Here is a 19295-nt window from a genome sequence, read left to right as displayed (position 1 = left end):
GGTGGCACTGCTTAAAATATTTCTGAACCCTTCTTTGGGAACTGCTATCAGAATGCATCTGTGAGTAAAGCAGGGAAAAATAAGAAGCCTTGCAAGGTATTCTTTGGTTCTCACACTTGCACTGGTAGAGGTACCACCTGGATCCAACATTCTGTGATATCATTACTGGTACTATGGCATTTTGATGAGAAGAAAATGAACATCTGGAATGGGAGTTACTTGACCAAGATCACATAATGGAGAGAAATCTGGAGTTCAAGTGCAAGTCTGGCTAAATCCTGTATTCTCTCCACTATATCATGCTATTTCTTAAGAAATCAAATAAGCCTTTGCTATTAGATTCACTTGATGTTTCAGAAGAAACAGTTCCCCAAGTTTAGTTATTCTAACATTAAAAGTCATTCCCAAAATGCACTACTTTTACATATGGAAGAGACCATTTCTTTTTTTTTTTTTTTTAAGATTTTATTTATTCATGAGAGACACAGAGATAGAGAGAGTCAAGAGACATAGGCAGAGGGAGAAGCAGGCTCCCTGAAGAGAACCTGATCTGGGACTTGACCCAGGGATTCCAGGATCACATCCTGAGCCAAAGTCAGATGCTCAACCACTGAGCCACCCAGGCATCCCTGGAAGAGACCTTTCATTTCTGAAATTTCTGTTGTTTTCCTACAGTGTTTTTTATGGAAAATAGGCTTGAGTATTTGAAATTGTTTTGCTTTTAAGTGAACTTCAACAAGCATAGGTATTGGTTCAAAAATATAATTTTTCCATCAAATATAGTTTGCTTGTCTCCAATTTTCTTGCTAGAAATCAGTGCATCACAATTTCATAGCCCTGTGTCCTTCTCAATAATCCTTCCTACCAGGAACTCTTATTAGCTAAAGAATCTGAAAAGCCCAGCTCAGTTAGTATAAGTAATTATGATGTACATACTACATAGTTGTTTGCCTAAGCCAAATCAGGTCATGTTCATTTGATTGGTTCAGGCAACTTTTAAGTGTCAGAGACAGCAGGGAGAGGGAGTAACCTACTTTAATCAGATTGGTGGAAGGGGGAGTTGGGGCTGGGGAGGATGAATTACCTGTCTTGATTTGGGTGGAAAAGTTAAGAAACATAGCCAGGATCCACAAAGGGAGGGTATTTTCACTCTGTATCTTTTCTTTGTTTGAAGAGGAATGGTTTTAGACTCTCAGAAGCATTTATTTGTAGAATAATATGTACCCTTCCATCCAGAGTGCATGTCAATAATAAGCATGAATTTTGCATAAATAATGATGTTTCTACTTAGTAGCCTCATGCTGATTCTAGAGAGCCACTTCCATTGTGGCACTGGTAAAGGGCCATAAATAAATCCTCCCTGAGAATTAAGTTTGTCAGGGACTAGTGGGTAGTCGGAAAAAGGAGCATAAGAGACCTGCTCTGAAGTCATATGAGGCTCCTAGAAAGGACTTGCCCTCTGAGAGATGCAGATACCTTTGTTCAATGAGAACCAGGTTGAACCAGGTTGAACCTAATCATTCTTTTGTCTCATTCATCCAACCACTCACTCAGCAGTAACTTTTGTTGAGTACCTACGATGCACCAAGTCCTTTAGATGGATTATCTTACTTAATCTTCTCAACCAGCTTCTGGAAGGAGAGTCTTTTATTGGAGGCATTTTATAGATGAAGAAATGGAGACACAAACAGGTTAAGTAACTCATTCAAAATAATAATATTCTGACCCTAGAGTCCTGAGTCTTGGAGTGTTTTAGTTTTTCCTTGCAGGTGCGGTATAGTTCCAGATCCACACAGTGAGTTTATCATGTGGTAATGTAGAAGAGAGAGGGAAGAGATATAGGGATGCCGTCGTACATAAGTGCAGGTGTATCTGAAATCCATCTAACAATTAGTGTTCTGCATATAGAGCACAATAACTAGGGGCTAAATTCTATAATCCTGATTTATGCTGTTTAATATAGTAGTCACTAGTCACGTGTGGTTATTTGCATTAAAATTAAATAAAATTAAACATTCAGTTCTTCAGTTGCGCTAGCCACATTCCGGGTGTTTGGTAGTCACATGTGACTAGTGACTACCATAGTAGATAGGATAGATGTAAAGCAGAAAGTTCTTTCAGATGGCACTTATCCTACCTGTAAGTGCCAGAGTGGTCAGAGCAAAGAGTGGAAGGCTTCCTGCAGAAGGTAATGATTGAGCTGTGTAAACTTGCTGCCAAGTACAAGGAAAAGGGGCAGCACTTCCAAAAAAGCAGAGACTGTTGATGAGTAGAGGGATGAGTTGTTGATTAGCAGAGGGATGAGGGCAGATAGGTAGCATGGGGTTTGATAAGAAATATCTGAGGGATGATTGCTGGGTTATTCAATTTTTGAAACGTTTTGGGTGTAATCATTTTTCTCCATGCCTATATTTAGGCTTACACCTTAACAAAGTGCTGCTGATGTTAATTATTATTCCATTGTTTGTGTTGATGTTTTTGTTGTGGTTGCTTTGGTTTGTTGAGTGTTCACTCTGCGCCTGCCAAAAACTTCTGTCTTCCTGATCTCCTAAAATGGGACAGAAACACCTGTGGAGGACTGTTCCTGGAATTTCAGTTGCCAAATAGGAGAATGGAGGAACCAAGGGGATCAGTGAAGTAGTGATAAGGCTGTGCATGGTCTGAGAGTAGGACAGCCCCAGCAGCTGGGCAAGCAGAGACCATGACTCTGGGCTGGCTCCAAGAGTCTCAGAATGTCATTCCTGGGGATCAGAGGGGCCCTCCCTTATGATGAATAAGTCTGTGCTCCATGGGATTGTACTAATGCTGATTCAAGGGTCAGGAGTCTTAATTATCTCTCCATCTGCCATTGTCAGCTGTGGATTGGACCCAAGGAATACAAGCGCCCCTTCCAGTTCTGATATGCAGAAGCTTTGTGATTTCTGAAGTTTGTCTGTTACTTCTTTAGATGGTCTAAGGCTTCTTCCTGAATGGGATCTGGAGGACATACATCTCTTGGAAATGGACGAGTTTCCCCCTAAACTTTTAGAAGTTCCAAACCCTTTTATAATCAACAAAGATGCAGAGGTGACTTATTTCTGGAAAGAAACTGGTTGTGTATTTGCAGAAGCTGTGGCAGCATACTTCCCTGAGGCAAATGAGACTTTCTGGTACATTCTCTCCAAATGTCACAATTCAACAGAAAAACACCTTTCCCCCAGAAAGTTGGAACAGCAGCTGGAACTGCTTGTTTGCTGAAATCATGCAAACTCCAGAGCTGAAGGGAGTATGAGATTTTAATATACATTTAGCAGAAGTTAATGAAGAAGTCCACAGCTTAGGGGCAGCCAGTGATGTTTCTGTTAATGTTATTAAATATTAATGAGGTGCTTTTTTATCTTTGGGGCAAAATGGCATGCCTGATGTACTTTTTTTAATTACTGCATCGCTAACAGGTAGCAGAGCTGAACAGAACTGCTAAAGATGGTTACATTTAGGAAAGAGCATTAAGACATTTCTCTCCTCCCAAAGCTGTTTAGGAGGGCACTCTTCCTTCAGAGATTACTAATATTGCTCAGGGTTAGCAGGACATTCAGTAGATTTAGCTCATATAGCAACTGGGGAATTTTCTAGAAGCAGTGCAGACACATTGTAGCCCAAATGTTTCTACCAATAAGCAATACTTAGAAACATATTCAGTGCCGTGCTGGTAAATATTTAACTACTGGCTCTCTTGGAACAAATAAAGAAATAAGTTCTCATTAGTAGTATTTTCTGATTTTTATAAATATTCCCCAAGTGTGGCTGATTTCTAGCTACCAACATGACATCAGTGAATACAAAATTGAGAAAAGATGTGCAGTAGCACAACATTATTATTATAGAGAAATACTATTATACAGTATTTCTACCACACAGGTACATAAATGTAAAATAACCTCAAGAGCACAGATAAAAAAATAATATATAACATTTTATATATAACATAATACATATTACTATTAAAATAAATTTAGCAAAATAACAAGGAATCTCTGTTACTTTTCAAATATATTTAATTAAAATTTTATATAACTTAATTTTTGATAATAGCTGTGTTTAACAACCAGTAATTAGCTTGAAAAAAATCCTGAAATTTTAAGTCTATTCTCATGAACAGTTACAAGCTGTCACAGCACTGAGTCCGCAGTGAACTTGCAAGCTGAGAGATCTGCAATCATTGATTAGGAGGCACGGCAAAACATTTGCTTGACAGACATGTCCCTTTCTCCTTTTCTTCCAGTTTTATTTAAACATGGCCATATCAAAGCTGGTCTTGAGTTCCACCTTTCTTGCTCAGGCATCTGTCGAGCCCTGGGGATGCTTTCTGGGGCCCACACTGGAGGTTCACCTGTGGGCTCACTTCTCCCTCCAGATAGACCCAATCGATGGGATAATCAGTGTGATTACTTTTAAACATAATTGGAGTATTTATTCACCCGGTAAATATTCAACACCTCCAACGTCCTAAGTACTGCTTGAACTCTTATATTGACAAACGAAACCATCAGAGGTCTCTGTAGCTTCGGTGTTTCCAGCATGCTGTGGTCACAAAGATGTTGTCTGGGGAATCCGCCTCTTCTGACCTACATGTTGAAGGATACTTAGCAAACTACCAAACATAGACAAGGTGGAGTGCTTCAAGCCCAGGAATAACACATGTGGAAACAAAGAGGGTCGAAAAGTTGGCCTGGACTGTTGAGGTATGAGTTCGGTGTAGAGGAAGATGGTGAGGAGGTAGGATGGGGTGACACTGGGAGGACAGTTCATATAATCTCATCAATCAGTTGGTGCTTCCTAACTGCACCGCTTCATACTGTATTATCATGTCCTGCTTCCTGCTGTATTATTCTGTCTTTTGGTTGGATTTGAGGCATGTCGTATCCCTCTATCCAAAGACTCAAAGCCCTTGAGGGCAAGGATTGTTGCACTTCTCTCCCAAGACAGTGCACATATTGAGTAATAAGTAAACGTGGAATTAAACTTGTATTCCTTTCTCCCTTTCATTCCTGTCCTAGTCACACACATAGACAATTTGCCTCCATTTTCATTGTGCCTTAATTTAATCTTGGCTCAAAGAACGTGGGAGCAGAAAAAGAAAGGAGGGGTAGGTCTGGAGAGAGTGACTTCCCTGGCTGTTTTATGTTTCCTTAACACTCAGAGGATCAATATTCAAATGTCCAGATTGTTCTTCCTGGTCTGTGGGTTTCAGGAAATCCTTGGATGCTTAACTTAGAAGCATGAATTCTCCTGCCAAGTGAAGCCACCCTCACTGACCTCTGGTTGGTTTCAAGAGCAATAATACTTTCTTTATTGCTCTTTTTCTACCCTGACATTTATGCATCTGGGAGCCTTATGAAACTCGGAAAGTAAGGAAACACCATTTGCATATCATATGGGGGCCCTCCTTTCTACACTGGTCTGTTACTTCTTAGTTTTGGAATGGGAGGAAAGGAGAAGGGAATTATACCTGAGTTCATTTTATTAGAGCTAGGCTTTAATGAAAACATGGAAAAGAACCACAGTTTTGTGTTGTTTGTAGGGAAACAGAGAACCTGTGTTATATGTATTTGGGACAATTTGGCTGTTTGTATTATGTGAATGCAAATGTATCTGTTTGAGAAAGACTTTGTAGGAAAAATTAAAATAAAAGCTATGAAATTAATTTTGGAATAACACCTGTGAAATCTTACCCAGAAATGAATCTTGACCTTTAAAATCATCTTCTCGTTGTCATTCACTTATGTCAGTAACTCCACTGTGATCCAGAGTATGCTTTTAAGCTTCTAGCATCCCTGACACCCACCTCCAGCCAGTGTACCTGCTACATCATGTACATCCATACCTTTGTTTAAACTGGAATCTTCATTTGATAATGCACTATTCCTTCTGCACACTGGATTTCCAATGATTTGGGATTTTTTTTCCTAAATCTAAAACTCCATTCTCAGAGTATAAATACTTGCTCTCACTGGGATTATTTGAGAGAATGCATTGCAGCTTTTTGGAAGACTATAGGGATGTATTTGTGTTTGTGTGTGTCTGCGGTTGTGTTAGCATTTGTGCATCTATACCAGTGAACAATATTCATTTTCTGGACAGTGACTATGGCTATGAGAGACATGGAGAGAGCCAGTGTGTCCCAGCTTTCTGGTACAACCCAGCATCCCCGTCAAAGGACTGCAGCCTTGGTCAAAGCTACCTTAATAGCACTGGGTAAGTAAAACACCTGAAGAAACTTTATTCACTATTCTCCTGTTTCCCTAGTTTGGGATCAAAGATAGCATTTCTGTTGAAGCAAGATGGAGCATAGATACTTTGTTTGCAAGTGGCTTCTGAAGAAAGCTGAGAGCAGCTTTTTTGGAATGTCTGAAGAGATTCCAGATTACCAGATTTTAATACCCTTTTCCATTTGCTTCTGGCAGATCATAGCTATTGTTTTGGTCAGGCCTTCTCTTCTGGAAAGAGATGCCACCTCATTTTGGGGGTTCCTGAGGGAAATAAATTAATACAAGTGGTAGGCACATATGATAGTACTCTCCAGGGATGGATGGACTGAAGCTCTCCTAGACTGATGCTGGAAACTGAAACTGCAAATTCAAAAGTCCTGTTCGAGGACTTCCTGGAATAAGGTCAAGTCACACTTTCTGTAATTGTCAGGTTATGTGTGTGTTTCTTCCTCTGCTCACCTACAATTACTCAGGTGGTTGAGAAAATATTTCCTCAAAGACTTGCTGTCTTCCCCTCTCCTCTGCCACCTCCATGGCCCAGAACAGATTTGGAAAATGGATTGGTGGTCTGAGACAGCACTTTTCAAATTTCAATGTGGTGTGAATCACCTGGTGCTCTAGTTAAAATGCAGCTTCTGATTTCGTAGATCTGGGGTGGGACTGAGATCCTTCATCTCTAAGAAGCTGCCCAGCGATGTTGACATTGCTGGCCCTGGGACTATTCTTTGAGTAGCAGAGGACAAAGGTGTTCTGGACTCCATTCTCAACTCATCCAATGGATCCTCTGCCATGCCGTACCAGTTACTCACCATCTCAGTACTTTTACCTTCTCTGGTTATAGAATACTGGTAGGTACCCAAGTGATGTTAACAGAGGGGGAAAAAAAGTGATGGAAGAGATGTGCTGAGGGGAATGAGCTGCTGAAACACAAGAAATTTTAGCTCAATATTGAGTTCTTAGGGGACTGTTGCTGGGGCTTGATCTGGGGCTTAAGCACTTTTGATATTATTTTATTGTAGGTATCTGGTTCAGGGATTTAAGCCATTCAAACTGTAGATCCAGCAGAATGAACTTAAGAGAAATAGTATCAGAGAACATAGTGCTATGTTCTAGGCCGCCAAATTACAAGCCAGAGCACACCTGGGGCAAAACTGGAAGAGGATTGCATAACAACATCCCCTATGATCATGTGACATGATAGGTATACCTAATTTTAAGCAACTTAGGTATAACAAAACCTCAAATAGCCAGCCAAATAAATCAGGGAGATGAAAGGGAAAGATAAGTTTTTTTTTCAAAAGATTTACTACAAATGTCTACACTTATCTCTAGGTTGCTTAAATGTTTGCTTACATTACAAGTTGTCAACCAGCTGGGCAGTTGAGGTTGAAGAAGAAGAGTAGAGGATATCAAGTTTGCATTAGGATATGGTACCCACCAAAATATCTGCCATAAGTAAAAATTAAATATCCTATAAATGACTAAAAGTCAGCAAGAAAGTATAAACTGATTACAAAAGCTTGATTCCTTAGACTCATGCTGACCAAAAGAACGATAATATGAGCTACATATATAGTTTAAAATTTTCTAGTAGCTACATTAAAAAAATTTAAGGAAAAATTGATTTTAATAATATATGTTATTTAACCTAATATGTCAAAAATAGTATCATTTCAATATGCAAGACTAACCACATTTTAAGTGCTCAGTAGTCACAGGTAAAAAGTGGTTAGCATATTGGATATAGCTCTAGACCCATTGTGAGCTCAGCTGGCAATTAAAAATAATGTGTATCTACAAGGGGATATACTGTAATTCTATCTGAGGAAGTAACTACACACAGCATTTGCTTAATATCCTCCTGAGATCTTTGGATGGAGATATAGGGCTAGTAGTTCAGCAGTGTTTGAGGGGTGGGAAAATATCAGGTATAGTGGAAGATAAATATCATTCATAAAGAATTTTGTTTCATCTGCTTTCAACTGAGGGGCTATTAGAAGAAGGCAACATGGATGGTTGGGTTAATTACTCCTGACATACAGGGTAAAAGAAGACATGATATAATGATGGTCGTGATGATGGTGCATTTATATTACGTGGTTTTACCAGAAGGCTGATTGTATGCAGCCTTATAGATAGTGGAAATAATGTCTGTCCTGCAGGTCAGGACTTTGGACAAGCTGTTGGCTTGGCTTCCCATGCTGGGATCAGTGGTCAAGCAAGATGGCATGGCATCACTGCACAGAGATGCTCTTGTTCTAAAAGGCCACCGTGCTTTGTGGGGAGGTTTCTTAGACTAGCTTCCTCTCTGAGCTAATTTATCAGTAAGACTGAATAGGAGCTTCAAACTTGGGCTTCTGATCTGGCATTTGCATTGAGTGGGAAGAGAAATATTAGTAAGGAGAGAAAATGTGTCGTAAAATAGCCTATGGGCTCCAGAGTCAGGACAATTAGGTATTAAAGCATGGATGGATGGCCTGGGGGTAAAGGGGAGCAGGAAAAAGCTTCCTGACAAATCAGAGTTAGAAGTCTGATCCTTTGGCTGCTTTTTGGGCACACAGAACTGGAGACAGCCTTGGGGAAATAAAAACAAGTCCCTCCATTACAGAGAGGAGCACTTCTCGCTTCTCTTGCTCCACTAGTCTGGTGGGTCTGCCTCCTTCTGTCTTGCATGTGAGTCAGACATTGCTTTTTCTTGGCTGTTTTAGACACTGATGTGATCCGTGGCTCACCAGGTAGGATCAATAATAATGTTTAAAGAGCTGCTCTTCCTCAGATGGAGGGATAGCAGTTCCTCAACATTTGTTTGGCTCCTTAAATGGCTTTCTTCCTTGAGACTCAGTTTTCAGGAGCAGCTGCACGAAACACCTCTCCCTGTGGCTTTCCCACACCCCCTTTCTAACATGCACACATGTGCACACGTGCTTGCCCCACAACACTGGCACCTGTCAATACTCCTCAGGTACCGGCGGATTGTGTCCAACAACTGCACGGACGGGCTGAGGGAGAAGTACACAGCCAAGGCCCAGATGTGTCCAGGAAAAGCCCCTCGAGGCCTCCACGTGGTGACGACTGATGGCCGCCTGGTGGCAGAACAGGGGCATAATGCAACCTTCATCATCCTCATGGAGGAGGTAGGTGTTGTCCTGGTCTCTGAGGTCATAACTCACTTCCCAGAGAGGGAAGAAAAGAAAGATCATGTATCCCCACAGATCCCAATACCAGAGTCAATGGCGAAAGACACCTGGGGTAAAAGAAGGCTTAGATATTAGGGACCCTCTTCCCTTTCTCCCATACCGCAGACCCAGGTTCCCCGGCCCACTTGTCTCTGGGCAGATGTATCCTTTGAGGTCCCCCTTTAGGGTCTACTTTGTGGAAGGAATGTTTATCACCAGAAGACCATATAGTCTAAACTCTAACAGGAGAAGGGAATTCCTATTTTTCCTGTTGCTCCCAGGAACCTGTTTTGCTTTATCCTAACCCTTAACCTTCCTGATTAAAAAGGCCCACAAGGCCTTTTCAGAGGGTCTTGAAAGTATGAGTGTGAATGTGGGGTAAGATTATTACAATCCTTTGAACTTATTTGTATAAAGAATGTCACATTAGTTGCTTTTCCATCGGCAAGTTTCTCCATTATTTCATTTTTTAGTGTCTTTTGCAATCAGGACAGTAAAATCAGCCCGCATTCATTCATTCCAGGATGGAAATAGCTGTGTCTTACGCTTCTTGCTCCCTATATAAGCTATTTCATCTCCTTCCCAAACCAGGGAGCTTTTCAGGCACTCCTTGCTGAGGTGGTGGGGCAAGAAAGCTTGCCTGATTTACAAAGCCCTCAAATTTGTATGCAAATTGCTCTGTGCTCTTCAGATCTTGGAAAGAGACCAAAGCAGGCCAGGAGTTTTTTTTTTTTTTTTCCTCTAAACATGAATACTTCAGAAACCTTTAAAGTCTGGCCCATACTGTACAGGATGGTGAAGGTTCCTTATCCTGGGTTGACAGATTCTTCAGCCTTCACCCACACTGGGCACTTGAATTAAGGGACTTTAACATTCACAGGAGGTCATTATCACATTTCCACTAGGGAGTTTCCAGGACCAGAGCTATAAAAACCTTCTCTTGAATGGATATGAAGAGCCACGATCTTATCCATTTGAATTGCCTCCAGTTCATTTCTACTTCAATTTATATTCATAAACTCAAGGGTAGTCAACATTGTGTGGGGGGCAGGGGAGCACGTATCAATATTTCACTCACATCTGGGTTGCCATGGGGGAAGACGTAGAACATGAAACTGTGATCAGTGCAGATTCACTGGACAGAGGGATTGGCTCACAGTTCCAAAATGATCTATACCCCTTTTTATTCCATCAACTATCTTTGTAAATAGAACTGATTCTTGTTTCTCATCTAGGATCCTTGTTTTGTGGTCAGGTTCAATTGCATTTATCCAAAGTGTTGACCCAGTCTAGTGGGAGGAAGGAAGAATAAGGGTGGGGTTCAACATCAGCTCTTAAGAAGCCGAGCATCAGCTTGGGATGGGAAGATGCACTCACCTGAACGGATGCCATCACACCACCAGGTGGCACCTGGGGGGGCTCTTGGCCTTCTACGAGCAGAGAAATCTGTGAGCTGGGATGGTTGGAAGAGGCTTCAGGGTAGAGGGGCTAAGACAGGTTAGGGAAAATCCAAGGTCAACAGAGCACAGATAAAATTTTGACTGGTATGCAGTATTCATGTCTAGACTGGGAATAATCATCCTACCTCACAGAGCTATTTTGAAAGTGTAGTATATAGTATGTGTTAAGTGATTAGCATAATGCTTTGAACACAGTACTAAATCTTAAAACATAGGAACAATTATAATTATAGCAATGTAGTTGAAAGCATTAGTATTGAAACCAGACTGCCTGGGTTCCAAACTTATCTCTTCCACTACCAGCTGTGAGACTTTGGTCTACTTATTTTATGTATTTTTGCCCCCATTTGTAAAATGGGGAAAGTAATGCTTTCTGCATTATAGAGTTGTGAGATTAATTCCTTGGAACTGAAAAGAAACTTTATAAGTCTTAGCTGTTACTATTTTTGCTATTGTTATTTTTTGACACAGGAGAGGAATAGTGAAACCATGTAGTTGAGGGAACTAGAGAATGCCTTGGCTGTCCCACTCCAGAGCTCCCTAGAGGCTTTACATTATCTCTTAGTGCCCCAGTGCCCATTCAACCAGCTCAGGCTGCCTCGAGCTTGGGCACCTGGGGTTAACAGGTCCATAGTACCTGCCCATAGTGCCCAGTAGGTATCACCTAAGAGACTGATGATTGTGTGTAGGGTGCTTCGCCCCCTGGGAAAGGCTCTGGGTCCTCAGGAGGGTGATGCTGAAGGCACAGGACCAAGCATTGAATAGGAGTCAGACTGGGCCATGGCAATGTGCCCCGGCCAACAGCTATGCCCCCCTTTCAGGGAGATCTCCAAAGGACAAACATCCAGCTTGACTTTGGGGATGGAATTGCAGTGTCCTATGCTAACTTCAGCCCCATCGAGGATGGCATCAGGCACGTGTACAAGAGTGCGGGGATCTTCCAGGTGACGGCCTATGCAGAGAACAACCTGGGCTCAGACACAGCTGTCCTCTTCCTGCACGTGGTTTGTAAGTAGCATGAACCATTTCCTTTCTTACGTTCCTTCCAGTTGACAAATCCCACTGTCCAGACTTCTGGGATACAGAGCTGAGACTGCATTTGGTGTGACTACTGCCCCAAATAATGACCCACATTGAAAGACTGAGATGTGTGCTCATCTGTGTTTCAGTTTTCTGGAACTGAAGTAGATTATTCTGAACTGTGTTTCAGGTTTCTGATACTGAAGTAGATTATTCTGAAAGTTTGGTTAACATGACCAACTGGCCCCTTCTTTTCAGTTCCACTATATTCTGATGGAATTACGTACTTGCAGACACACATTTGGGTACTTGCAGACACATATTTGGGTAATCTTTGCTATGGAGACTCCTAAGGATAGAGGAAGAAGAAACCCATCCAGTTCATGGCCACAGATTCACTTTCAAGCTGCTGTGAATGAAGGTAGCCCAAAAAGAAGTAAATTTCTAATCTCTGCTGGAAGAGCTAAAGAAGGATTAAAGAAGCATGTTTAGCTTTTTTAAAATGTAGTACTGAACACACAAAAGAACTTAATTCTTACATACAAGGTTACTGGAAGTTCATTCCTGTTATGAACAATTCTAAAGATTCTCTAAATTTTCTTTCTTTCTTTCTTTCTTTCTTTCTTTCTTTCTTTCTTTCTTTCTTTCTTTCTTCTTTCTTTCTTTCTTTCTTTCTTTCTTTCTTTCTTTTCTTCTTCTTCTTCTTCTTCTTCTTCTTCTTCTTCTTCTTCTTCTTCTTCTTCTTCTTCTTCTTCCTTCTTCTTCTTCTTCCTCCTCCTCCTCCTCCTCCTCCTCCTTCTTCTTCTTCTTCTTCTTCTTCTTCTTCTTCTTCTTCTTCTTCTTCTTCTTCTTCTTCTTCTTTTCTTCTTCTTCTTTCTTCTTTCTTCTTTCTTCTTTTTTTTGTCCTAGAACATATTTCATTGCTACTGACTATTGCGTGGCACAAACCAAACAACAGCTGAAGTCCCAAAGTACTTTGTACTGGATATGTATATCTTCTATCCTGAGACTTAGTTCATGTAAACTGAAACTTAAATATTATGATTTTAAAATATTGGATCAAGACATATTGTTATGGGGCTTGGTATTGATTTCCTGTGTCTTTATAAGTGATACTCACAAGCCTAAGGAATTCTGTAGTTCTGATTTACATACCTTATGATGTTTTGGGAGTAATATGCTACTTATGGTGAAATTTATATTTTAAAAAGTCTAAGTGAATATAAAGAGTGCCTCCAACTCAATGATAACAAACTCTACTATATAAACAACCCGCATTTAAAAGGTTTCTAGAAAACAGTAAGCTACTTAGTCTCTTAGCATTTGATCCTAATAGTAGCACAAGGACCAACAGTGATTGGGGAAGTGCATGGGGGGACACCCGGAACACAGATCAGTTATATCCCTAAAGATGTCAGGCTGCATGACCATGAGGTAAATTATTTCTACTGTGGGTCTTCTGAACTCCAACATTAAAATGGCTTAATTCTAACTGATACCTTGACTCAAGGGGCTATTATAAAAGCATATAGGAAATATAAATAAAACATCCAATTATTTACTAATTTACTCAGCAAATGTTTGTTGATATATATATGGCATTCTTCAAGTCCCTGGGGGAGGGCAGGTGCTGCTAGAAATGGACCACACTACACCAACTATACTCATTCTGTGTCAGAAGCACCACGTCAAAGACCCAGGCAGGTGATGTGCAAGGTATTCATAACCCAGGGTTTAGAGCAGAAGGATGGACTCTGTTTGAAATCTGATCATATCTCTTTGTTAAATATCTAATACTGGTCAACTTTCTTGCTCTTTACAAACTTCTGAATCCTCATCTTTAATATTTAGGTTATAGGGAAGCTATGAGAATCAATTTGGATTATGTGTATGGCTCAGGGGTCCCCAGGACCACACCTCCTCATGTTTGTTGATTCACTAAAAGGACTGATAGTCTCAACATAGAAGCATACTCAGACTATAATTTATTTCAACAAAAGGAGAAAAAACAAGATCAGCAAAGGGAAAAGGGCAATGGGGCAAAGCCTGGAGCAAACCAGTTGTGACCTCCAAGGAGTCCTCTCCCTGTGGTGTCATGTAAGACATGAAATTCCTCCAACCAGTAGTTCTAGCAACATGTAAGAAGGGCTTTTTGCCAGGAAGCTCCTTAGAGACTTGTACCCATGGTTTTTATTGGGGACTGGTCAAGTAGGCATCCACTGCCAAGCATATGCCAAAATTCCAGACATCCTAAGGAAAATACATATTTAGAATATTTTGGCATAAACGGTCTAGGTGTGGTGAACCACTCTTATCAGTTAAGTCTCAAAGCCAAGTTTCCAGATGCTAGCAAGGGCTAATCTTGCACACAAGTCTTTCTAAGGATGGCAGTTTCAGGCCTATGTGAACATTTTCCTGCACAGTATACAAAATACCACTTGCACCAGCTTGGCACATGATGAATGTTACTTGTTATAGCAATTACTAAGGACTTCCTACTAACTTTCTGCCTGCACACTTCTGCTGCATTTAAAAATGAAGACAGAGAAAATTTACTTTCCTGTATCCCAACGACCTGCCCCACCCGTATTCCTAATTCTACCAATAGTGGACCTTGCCTGAAGGGTGCAAAGACCAGTGTATCTTCGGGGCAAAAAACACAATAGCAAGGAACTGATTTATACTGTGGGTTATGTGCATGAAGGAGGAAATGTTCCTTGAAACTTTTATCATGCTCATAATTCCCTCCAAATCAATCATGGCTGCATTTACCAGACAGTTATTACAGTGGAAACTGCTCTTGGCCTCACCTTGGGCCATTAGCTAACAAAAGTAGTTGTTAGCCGCCCATAATAACCAATCTCACACAGCTTATTAGATTTTTATCAAAAAGAGCCCTATTTGACAGTGAGGATTTTAGGATTTTGCTGTGTTCCCTCCTGAATCCCTTTAGCAATCTTCTCCCTGGTCCATGGTGTTCTGTTCCTAGGTTGAAGCCTAGAGCTTCTGGCTTGGGTTCTTTGCCCTAAAAAGCTGTTAGATGTTCTTGTTCCTTGAGATTCTATTTAGCCAAACATGCTTATCTTAGAACTGGAATAAATGTGATTGTGTTTGATGGTATGTTAATTCATAGAAGCTGTATCCCTTCTCTTGGCATGGGTTTAGGAAGAAGGAGATCTCCTTTTATTTTTTGGGGCATGGTACCCAACAATGTGTGGCTGGGCCAAGGCCCCTGAGTGACAGAAAGCACAGAAGAATTTCCAGGACCACAAGGCATTACCAGTATCATCACTTAACCGAGGTTCTGATGAGTTGCCCAGGGGAAGGAGCTACATGTATTTTGAGGGTGAGAAATAACAGGAGCATTGACATTAAGGGTAAGGGCCCCTTTCCCAGCAAGAGAGGAATTAGCTCTGCACCTGAGTGCCTAAGAAAGACTCTGAGGTGTTACCGTGAGACACAGAATTCTTACCTCCCTGCTAGGACATGGCTGGCCAGGGACTCCTTCCCACTGCCTCATTCTCTTCCCCATGGTTCAGTAAAACATGAACAACAAAGAAAGACAAAATCCTCAAAATGAGTCAATAAAGTCATAAAAGTACCCAGTGTTTTCTCATACCTTGTGGTTTCTTTTATTTTCACCAACAACCAAGCCATACAAAAATAATTGAGCAGATCTTCTTATTGGAAATAATTAAACCTTTAGCCAAATGTGTTTCTGAAGCAAAAAGGTTGAAATGATTTGCTAGAATAAGTTATTTGCTGGAAGAAACCTTGAGGGTTCTAGCTCTGTGGTCCAGTCAGAGTGCTGTAGGCAGAGAGTACTCTCAGTCAGGATACACAGATCCTCCAATACTTGTTGCTTGTTTGAGAGGGTACAATATGGAGAGTGGCAAGCAGACCTGGCTGCTGTCCTCATTTAAACATCAGTTTTTGCCCCAACACCTTCTTCCCCAACATAAATTTACCTACAACACCATGAGACTCAGAAGAGCTCCCATGTCTTAGAGGGACTTCTACCCAATGATACACAGAGACCGTGATGGGGGTGGTAGTGATGGTGGTGGTGGTGATGGTAGCGGTAGAAATAGTGCCATCCCCTAATTAATGATATGGTACTTTTAACATCCACATATCCCATCCATATGTTCTTATTCTGATAAGGAAGCCAGGGGATGGGGTAATACTCTCTGTAGGGTCAAGCCTCTTGGGGATAGAGAAAAGGATCCTGCAGCTAAATTTAAACCAGACCAGAAATGAGAAGAAGCCATCTGTTTTCTTCCCTTTAAAATGAACTGTCTCCCAAATGACCCACGATGTAAACAGTGAAGCCTGAGTGGTCAGGATAATGTCCCACCTGCAAGAAGAATTCAGGGCCCTCAGGCTAAGGAGATGTGTGGACTGCAGTCTTGACCTTGAGCCACTTTTGCACATTAGCGCTATCATAGCAGAAACCAGGAAGTGATGCACTAGCAGAGTGTGAACAGCTAACTAGAATCTCTGGATTTGTTAAGTAGGAGGGATAAAAGGAAGGGAAAGGAGGAAGAAGGAAGGAAGGCAAAGAGAGAAAAAGGAAAAGAAGGGAAAGAGGTATGGGAAGAGGAGAAAACCTCCCAGAGTTGAAAAATCACATCCCCACCTCCGAGTGTGACACTGACACAGTAATATTTCCCATCAACATTTTCTTTCGTCTTCTCATTTTATTTTGGAAATGCATTAAATTACAGCCCTCATTTATTATGTAGGATATGCTCTTGTATGTTGCTGCTTATATCAGTTTTCTGAGGGAAAAGAAGAGAAATTTGGTTACCTTTTTTGCAAGCAGCTTTTTTATTATTTGGGAACCTGGCATTTGTTTCTCCTTTGATTTAGGGGGATGCCCTATTTTCCTCTTTGTAAAACAGCTTTGCCAGCTTCCGAACGACACCCACAGAGTATTGCAGATGACAAGGCGCAATGGTGGACGGTTGAAGAGGATGGGACCAATTAACAATCAGGGATAATGGAAGAGCCCTCCATATGATGCACTGATCCCACCTCACAATACAGACTAATTGTCAGAAATGAAAGACTGCTGTTTATCTCCCTATTTATTGGCTAAGTGTCTAGGAAAGTAGCTTTGCCTTGGATTGGAGGTTCATAAGCATTCATGGTTGGGCACATCAAATGTAAATGCATCTCGGGTGTCACTCAAAAAGTCTGAAGCCTGATTTGAGTTCCCCATTATTCAAGGTGCTTTATTTCAAGCACCACACACACACATCTCAACATTTGTGAGTTGGCGATCCTTGTTTTATTATATTTTATAGTAATAGGGGTTAAGATTAAGAATCTGGGAGTATGATAAAGTTTGTTTATTCCAGGAACATAAACACTGACACTGTTTTTTGTTCTGTCAGGTCCGGTGGAGCATGTTCATCTCCGAGTGCCATTTGTTGCCATAAGAAATAAGGAGGTCAACATCAGTGCAGTTGTGTGGCCCAGTCAACTGGGGACCCTTACCTATTTCTGGTGGTTCGGCAATAGCACGAAGGTTTGGCCTTTTCTGATCCATGTCTGAGTAGATCTCTACCGAATTTCTCCTGTGCTCCAGCTGCCATGTTGATATTGGGGGCACCGGGGATGTGAGCAGTAGGAAGTACTTAATGAAGCTACGGATCCACATAATTGAATACCACATACGTCTCTCTACCATTTCATTATTATAATAGGGAAAGTTCAAACAATCCTAAGGAAGCAAGAGTACCTTGAGAAACCTGCTTCCATAATCAATATTTTTAAAACTTCATTTGCCTTATTTTGTTTTAATCCTGGGCTTTCCACTGACAAGATATATAATGTTAAGTGCATCTTCTGACATCCAGTGGTTCCTTCTGGAAATATGAATTAGATCTCTAAATGCAGGACTTGAAGATCAGATGGGGTAATGCATGTAAAGAACCCTTCTCCAAGACCTACTAGGTGACCCAGGGAGGTCAGGGTTCATCTTAGGGATGAACCTAAGATGGTGGGATGGTGCGGATGCTGCCAAGTCTCTAAGAAGGGAGCTAAGAGGGCCAGACTGTCAACTTGGCATATCCTTCCTACTCCCAGTAGCTTGTAATGGTGACGCTTGTGTCAATAGTGACCACACTTATAAAATAGGAGCTGGGAATATTTGGGCTGAGGGTCCCTAAATGTAAGAGGTTAATGTTTTTCTTTATTCCTGATTCTATCTTCACATTTTCCTTGGCCATTCTTGATGTGATTGGCATTGCTCATCTTAGACTTTTCATGTTTTTTTTTTTATGTTGTTGTTGTTGTTTAAATATTTATTTATTTATTTATTTATTTATTTATTTTTTATTTATTTAGGAGAGAGGGAGAGAGTTAGTAGGGAGAAGAACAGAGGGAGAGGGGCAAGCCAACTCAGTGTTGAGTGTAGAACCCAACATTGGGCTTGATCCCATGACCCTGAGATCATAACCTGAAATCAAGAGTTGGACGCTTAACCAACTGAGCCACCCAAGCACCCCAAGACCTTTCATTTAAAAAAAATAATTTAAGAATGATATCATATCAGACTTGGAAATGCTGGACATCTCTAGAATGTAGAAATAAATATTTAGTTCAAGTGTAGTAATTCCTTTAAAAAAAAAAAAAGAATGAGCAAGGATGCCTGGGTGGCTCAGTGATTGAGCATCTGCCTCTGGCTCAGGGCACGATCCCAGGGTCCTGGGATGAAGTCCCACATCAGGCTCCCTGCAGGACTGCTTCTCCCTCTGTCTGTGTTTCTGCTTCTCTCTCATGAATAAATAAAATATTTTTTTTAAAGATTCATGAGAGGCACAGAGAGAGACAGAGAGAGAAAGAGGAACAGACCCAGGCAAAGGGAGAAGCAGGCTCCATGCAGGGAGCCTGATGCAGGACTCGATCCTGGGTCTCCAGGATCACACCCTGGGATGAAGGCAGCGCTAAACCACTGAGCCACCCGGGCTGCCCTAAAATCTTTTATTTTATTTTATTTTTTTTGCAATTAGCAAGAGGGTTTATTGGACGTTTGCGCAAATGGGCTCTGGCTCTCTGCCTCCGAAGAGGAAGAGAGCCCCGATTAGCAATTACAGGTATCTTTTAAAGGCAAAAGGAAAAAAAAAAACCCTCTTAAAGACAAAAGAACCTTGGGAGTCGCATAGCATTCAGGTTATTGATTTCACAGAGGGTCAACATGAACCTATTCAGGGACATTCCAATCAGGGTGTGGGGGGAAATGGTTTTCTTATTGTAAACAGAATGCTTTTAGTTGCTAAAATTTCAGGAAGTCGCCTGGATGGGCTGCCTCTGGATTAGGGCTGGCCCTACTTACAAGGGGGGAGGTTTCTTCATTCCCTCCTCTTGTTTGGGCTGATTTTAAT

At 41.2% G+C, this 19295-nt stretch overlaps 1 protein-coding gene across 1 annotated transcript in view; it reads left to right on the top strand.

Annotated features, from left to right (window-relative positions):
* Nucleotides 1-19295, top strand: part of SORCS3 (sortilin related VPS10 domain containing receptor 3) — a 587544-nt gene that overhangs the window by 541723 nt on the left and 26526 nt on the right. Inside the window, exons 17-20 of the mRNA XM_041738191.1 lie at nt 6121-6234; nt 9211-9382; nt 11706-11892; nt 17304-17437. Coding sequence (XP_041594125.1) covers nt 6121-6234; nt 9211-9382; nt 11706-11892; nt 17304-17437 — 607 coding nt within the window. The remainder of the gene's footprint in view (nt 1-6120; nt 6235-9210; nt 9383-11705; nt 11893-17303; nt 17438-19295) is intronic.

The sequence above is a fragment of the Vulpes lagopus genome, chromosome 2, assembly GCF_018345385.1.
Source record: "Vulpes lagopus strain Blue_001 chromosome 2, ASM1834538v1, whole genome shotgun sequence".
Taxonomy (NCBI): Eukaryota; Metazoa; Chordata; class Mammalia; order Carnivora; family Canidae; genus Vulpes; species Vulpes lagopus.
Note: the sequence above shows the minus strand (reverse complement) of the source record. Positions and strands in the feature narration are given on the sequence as shown.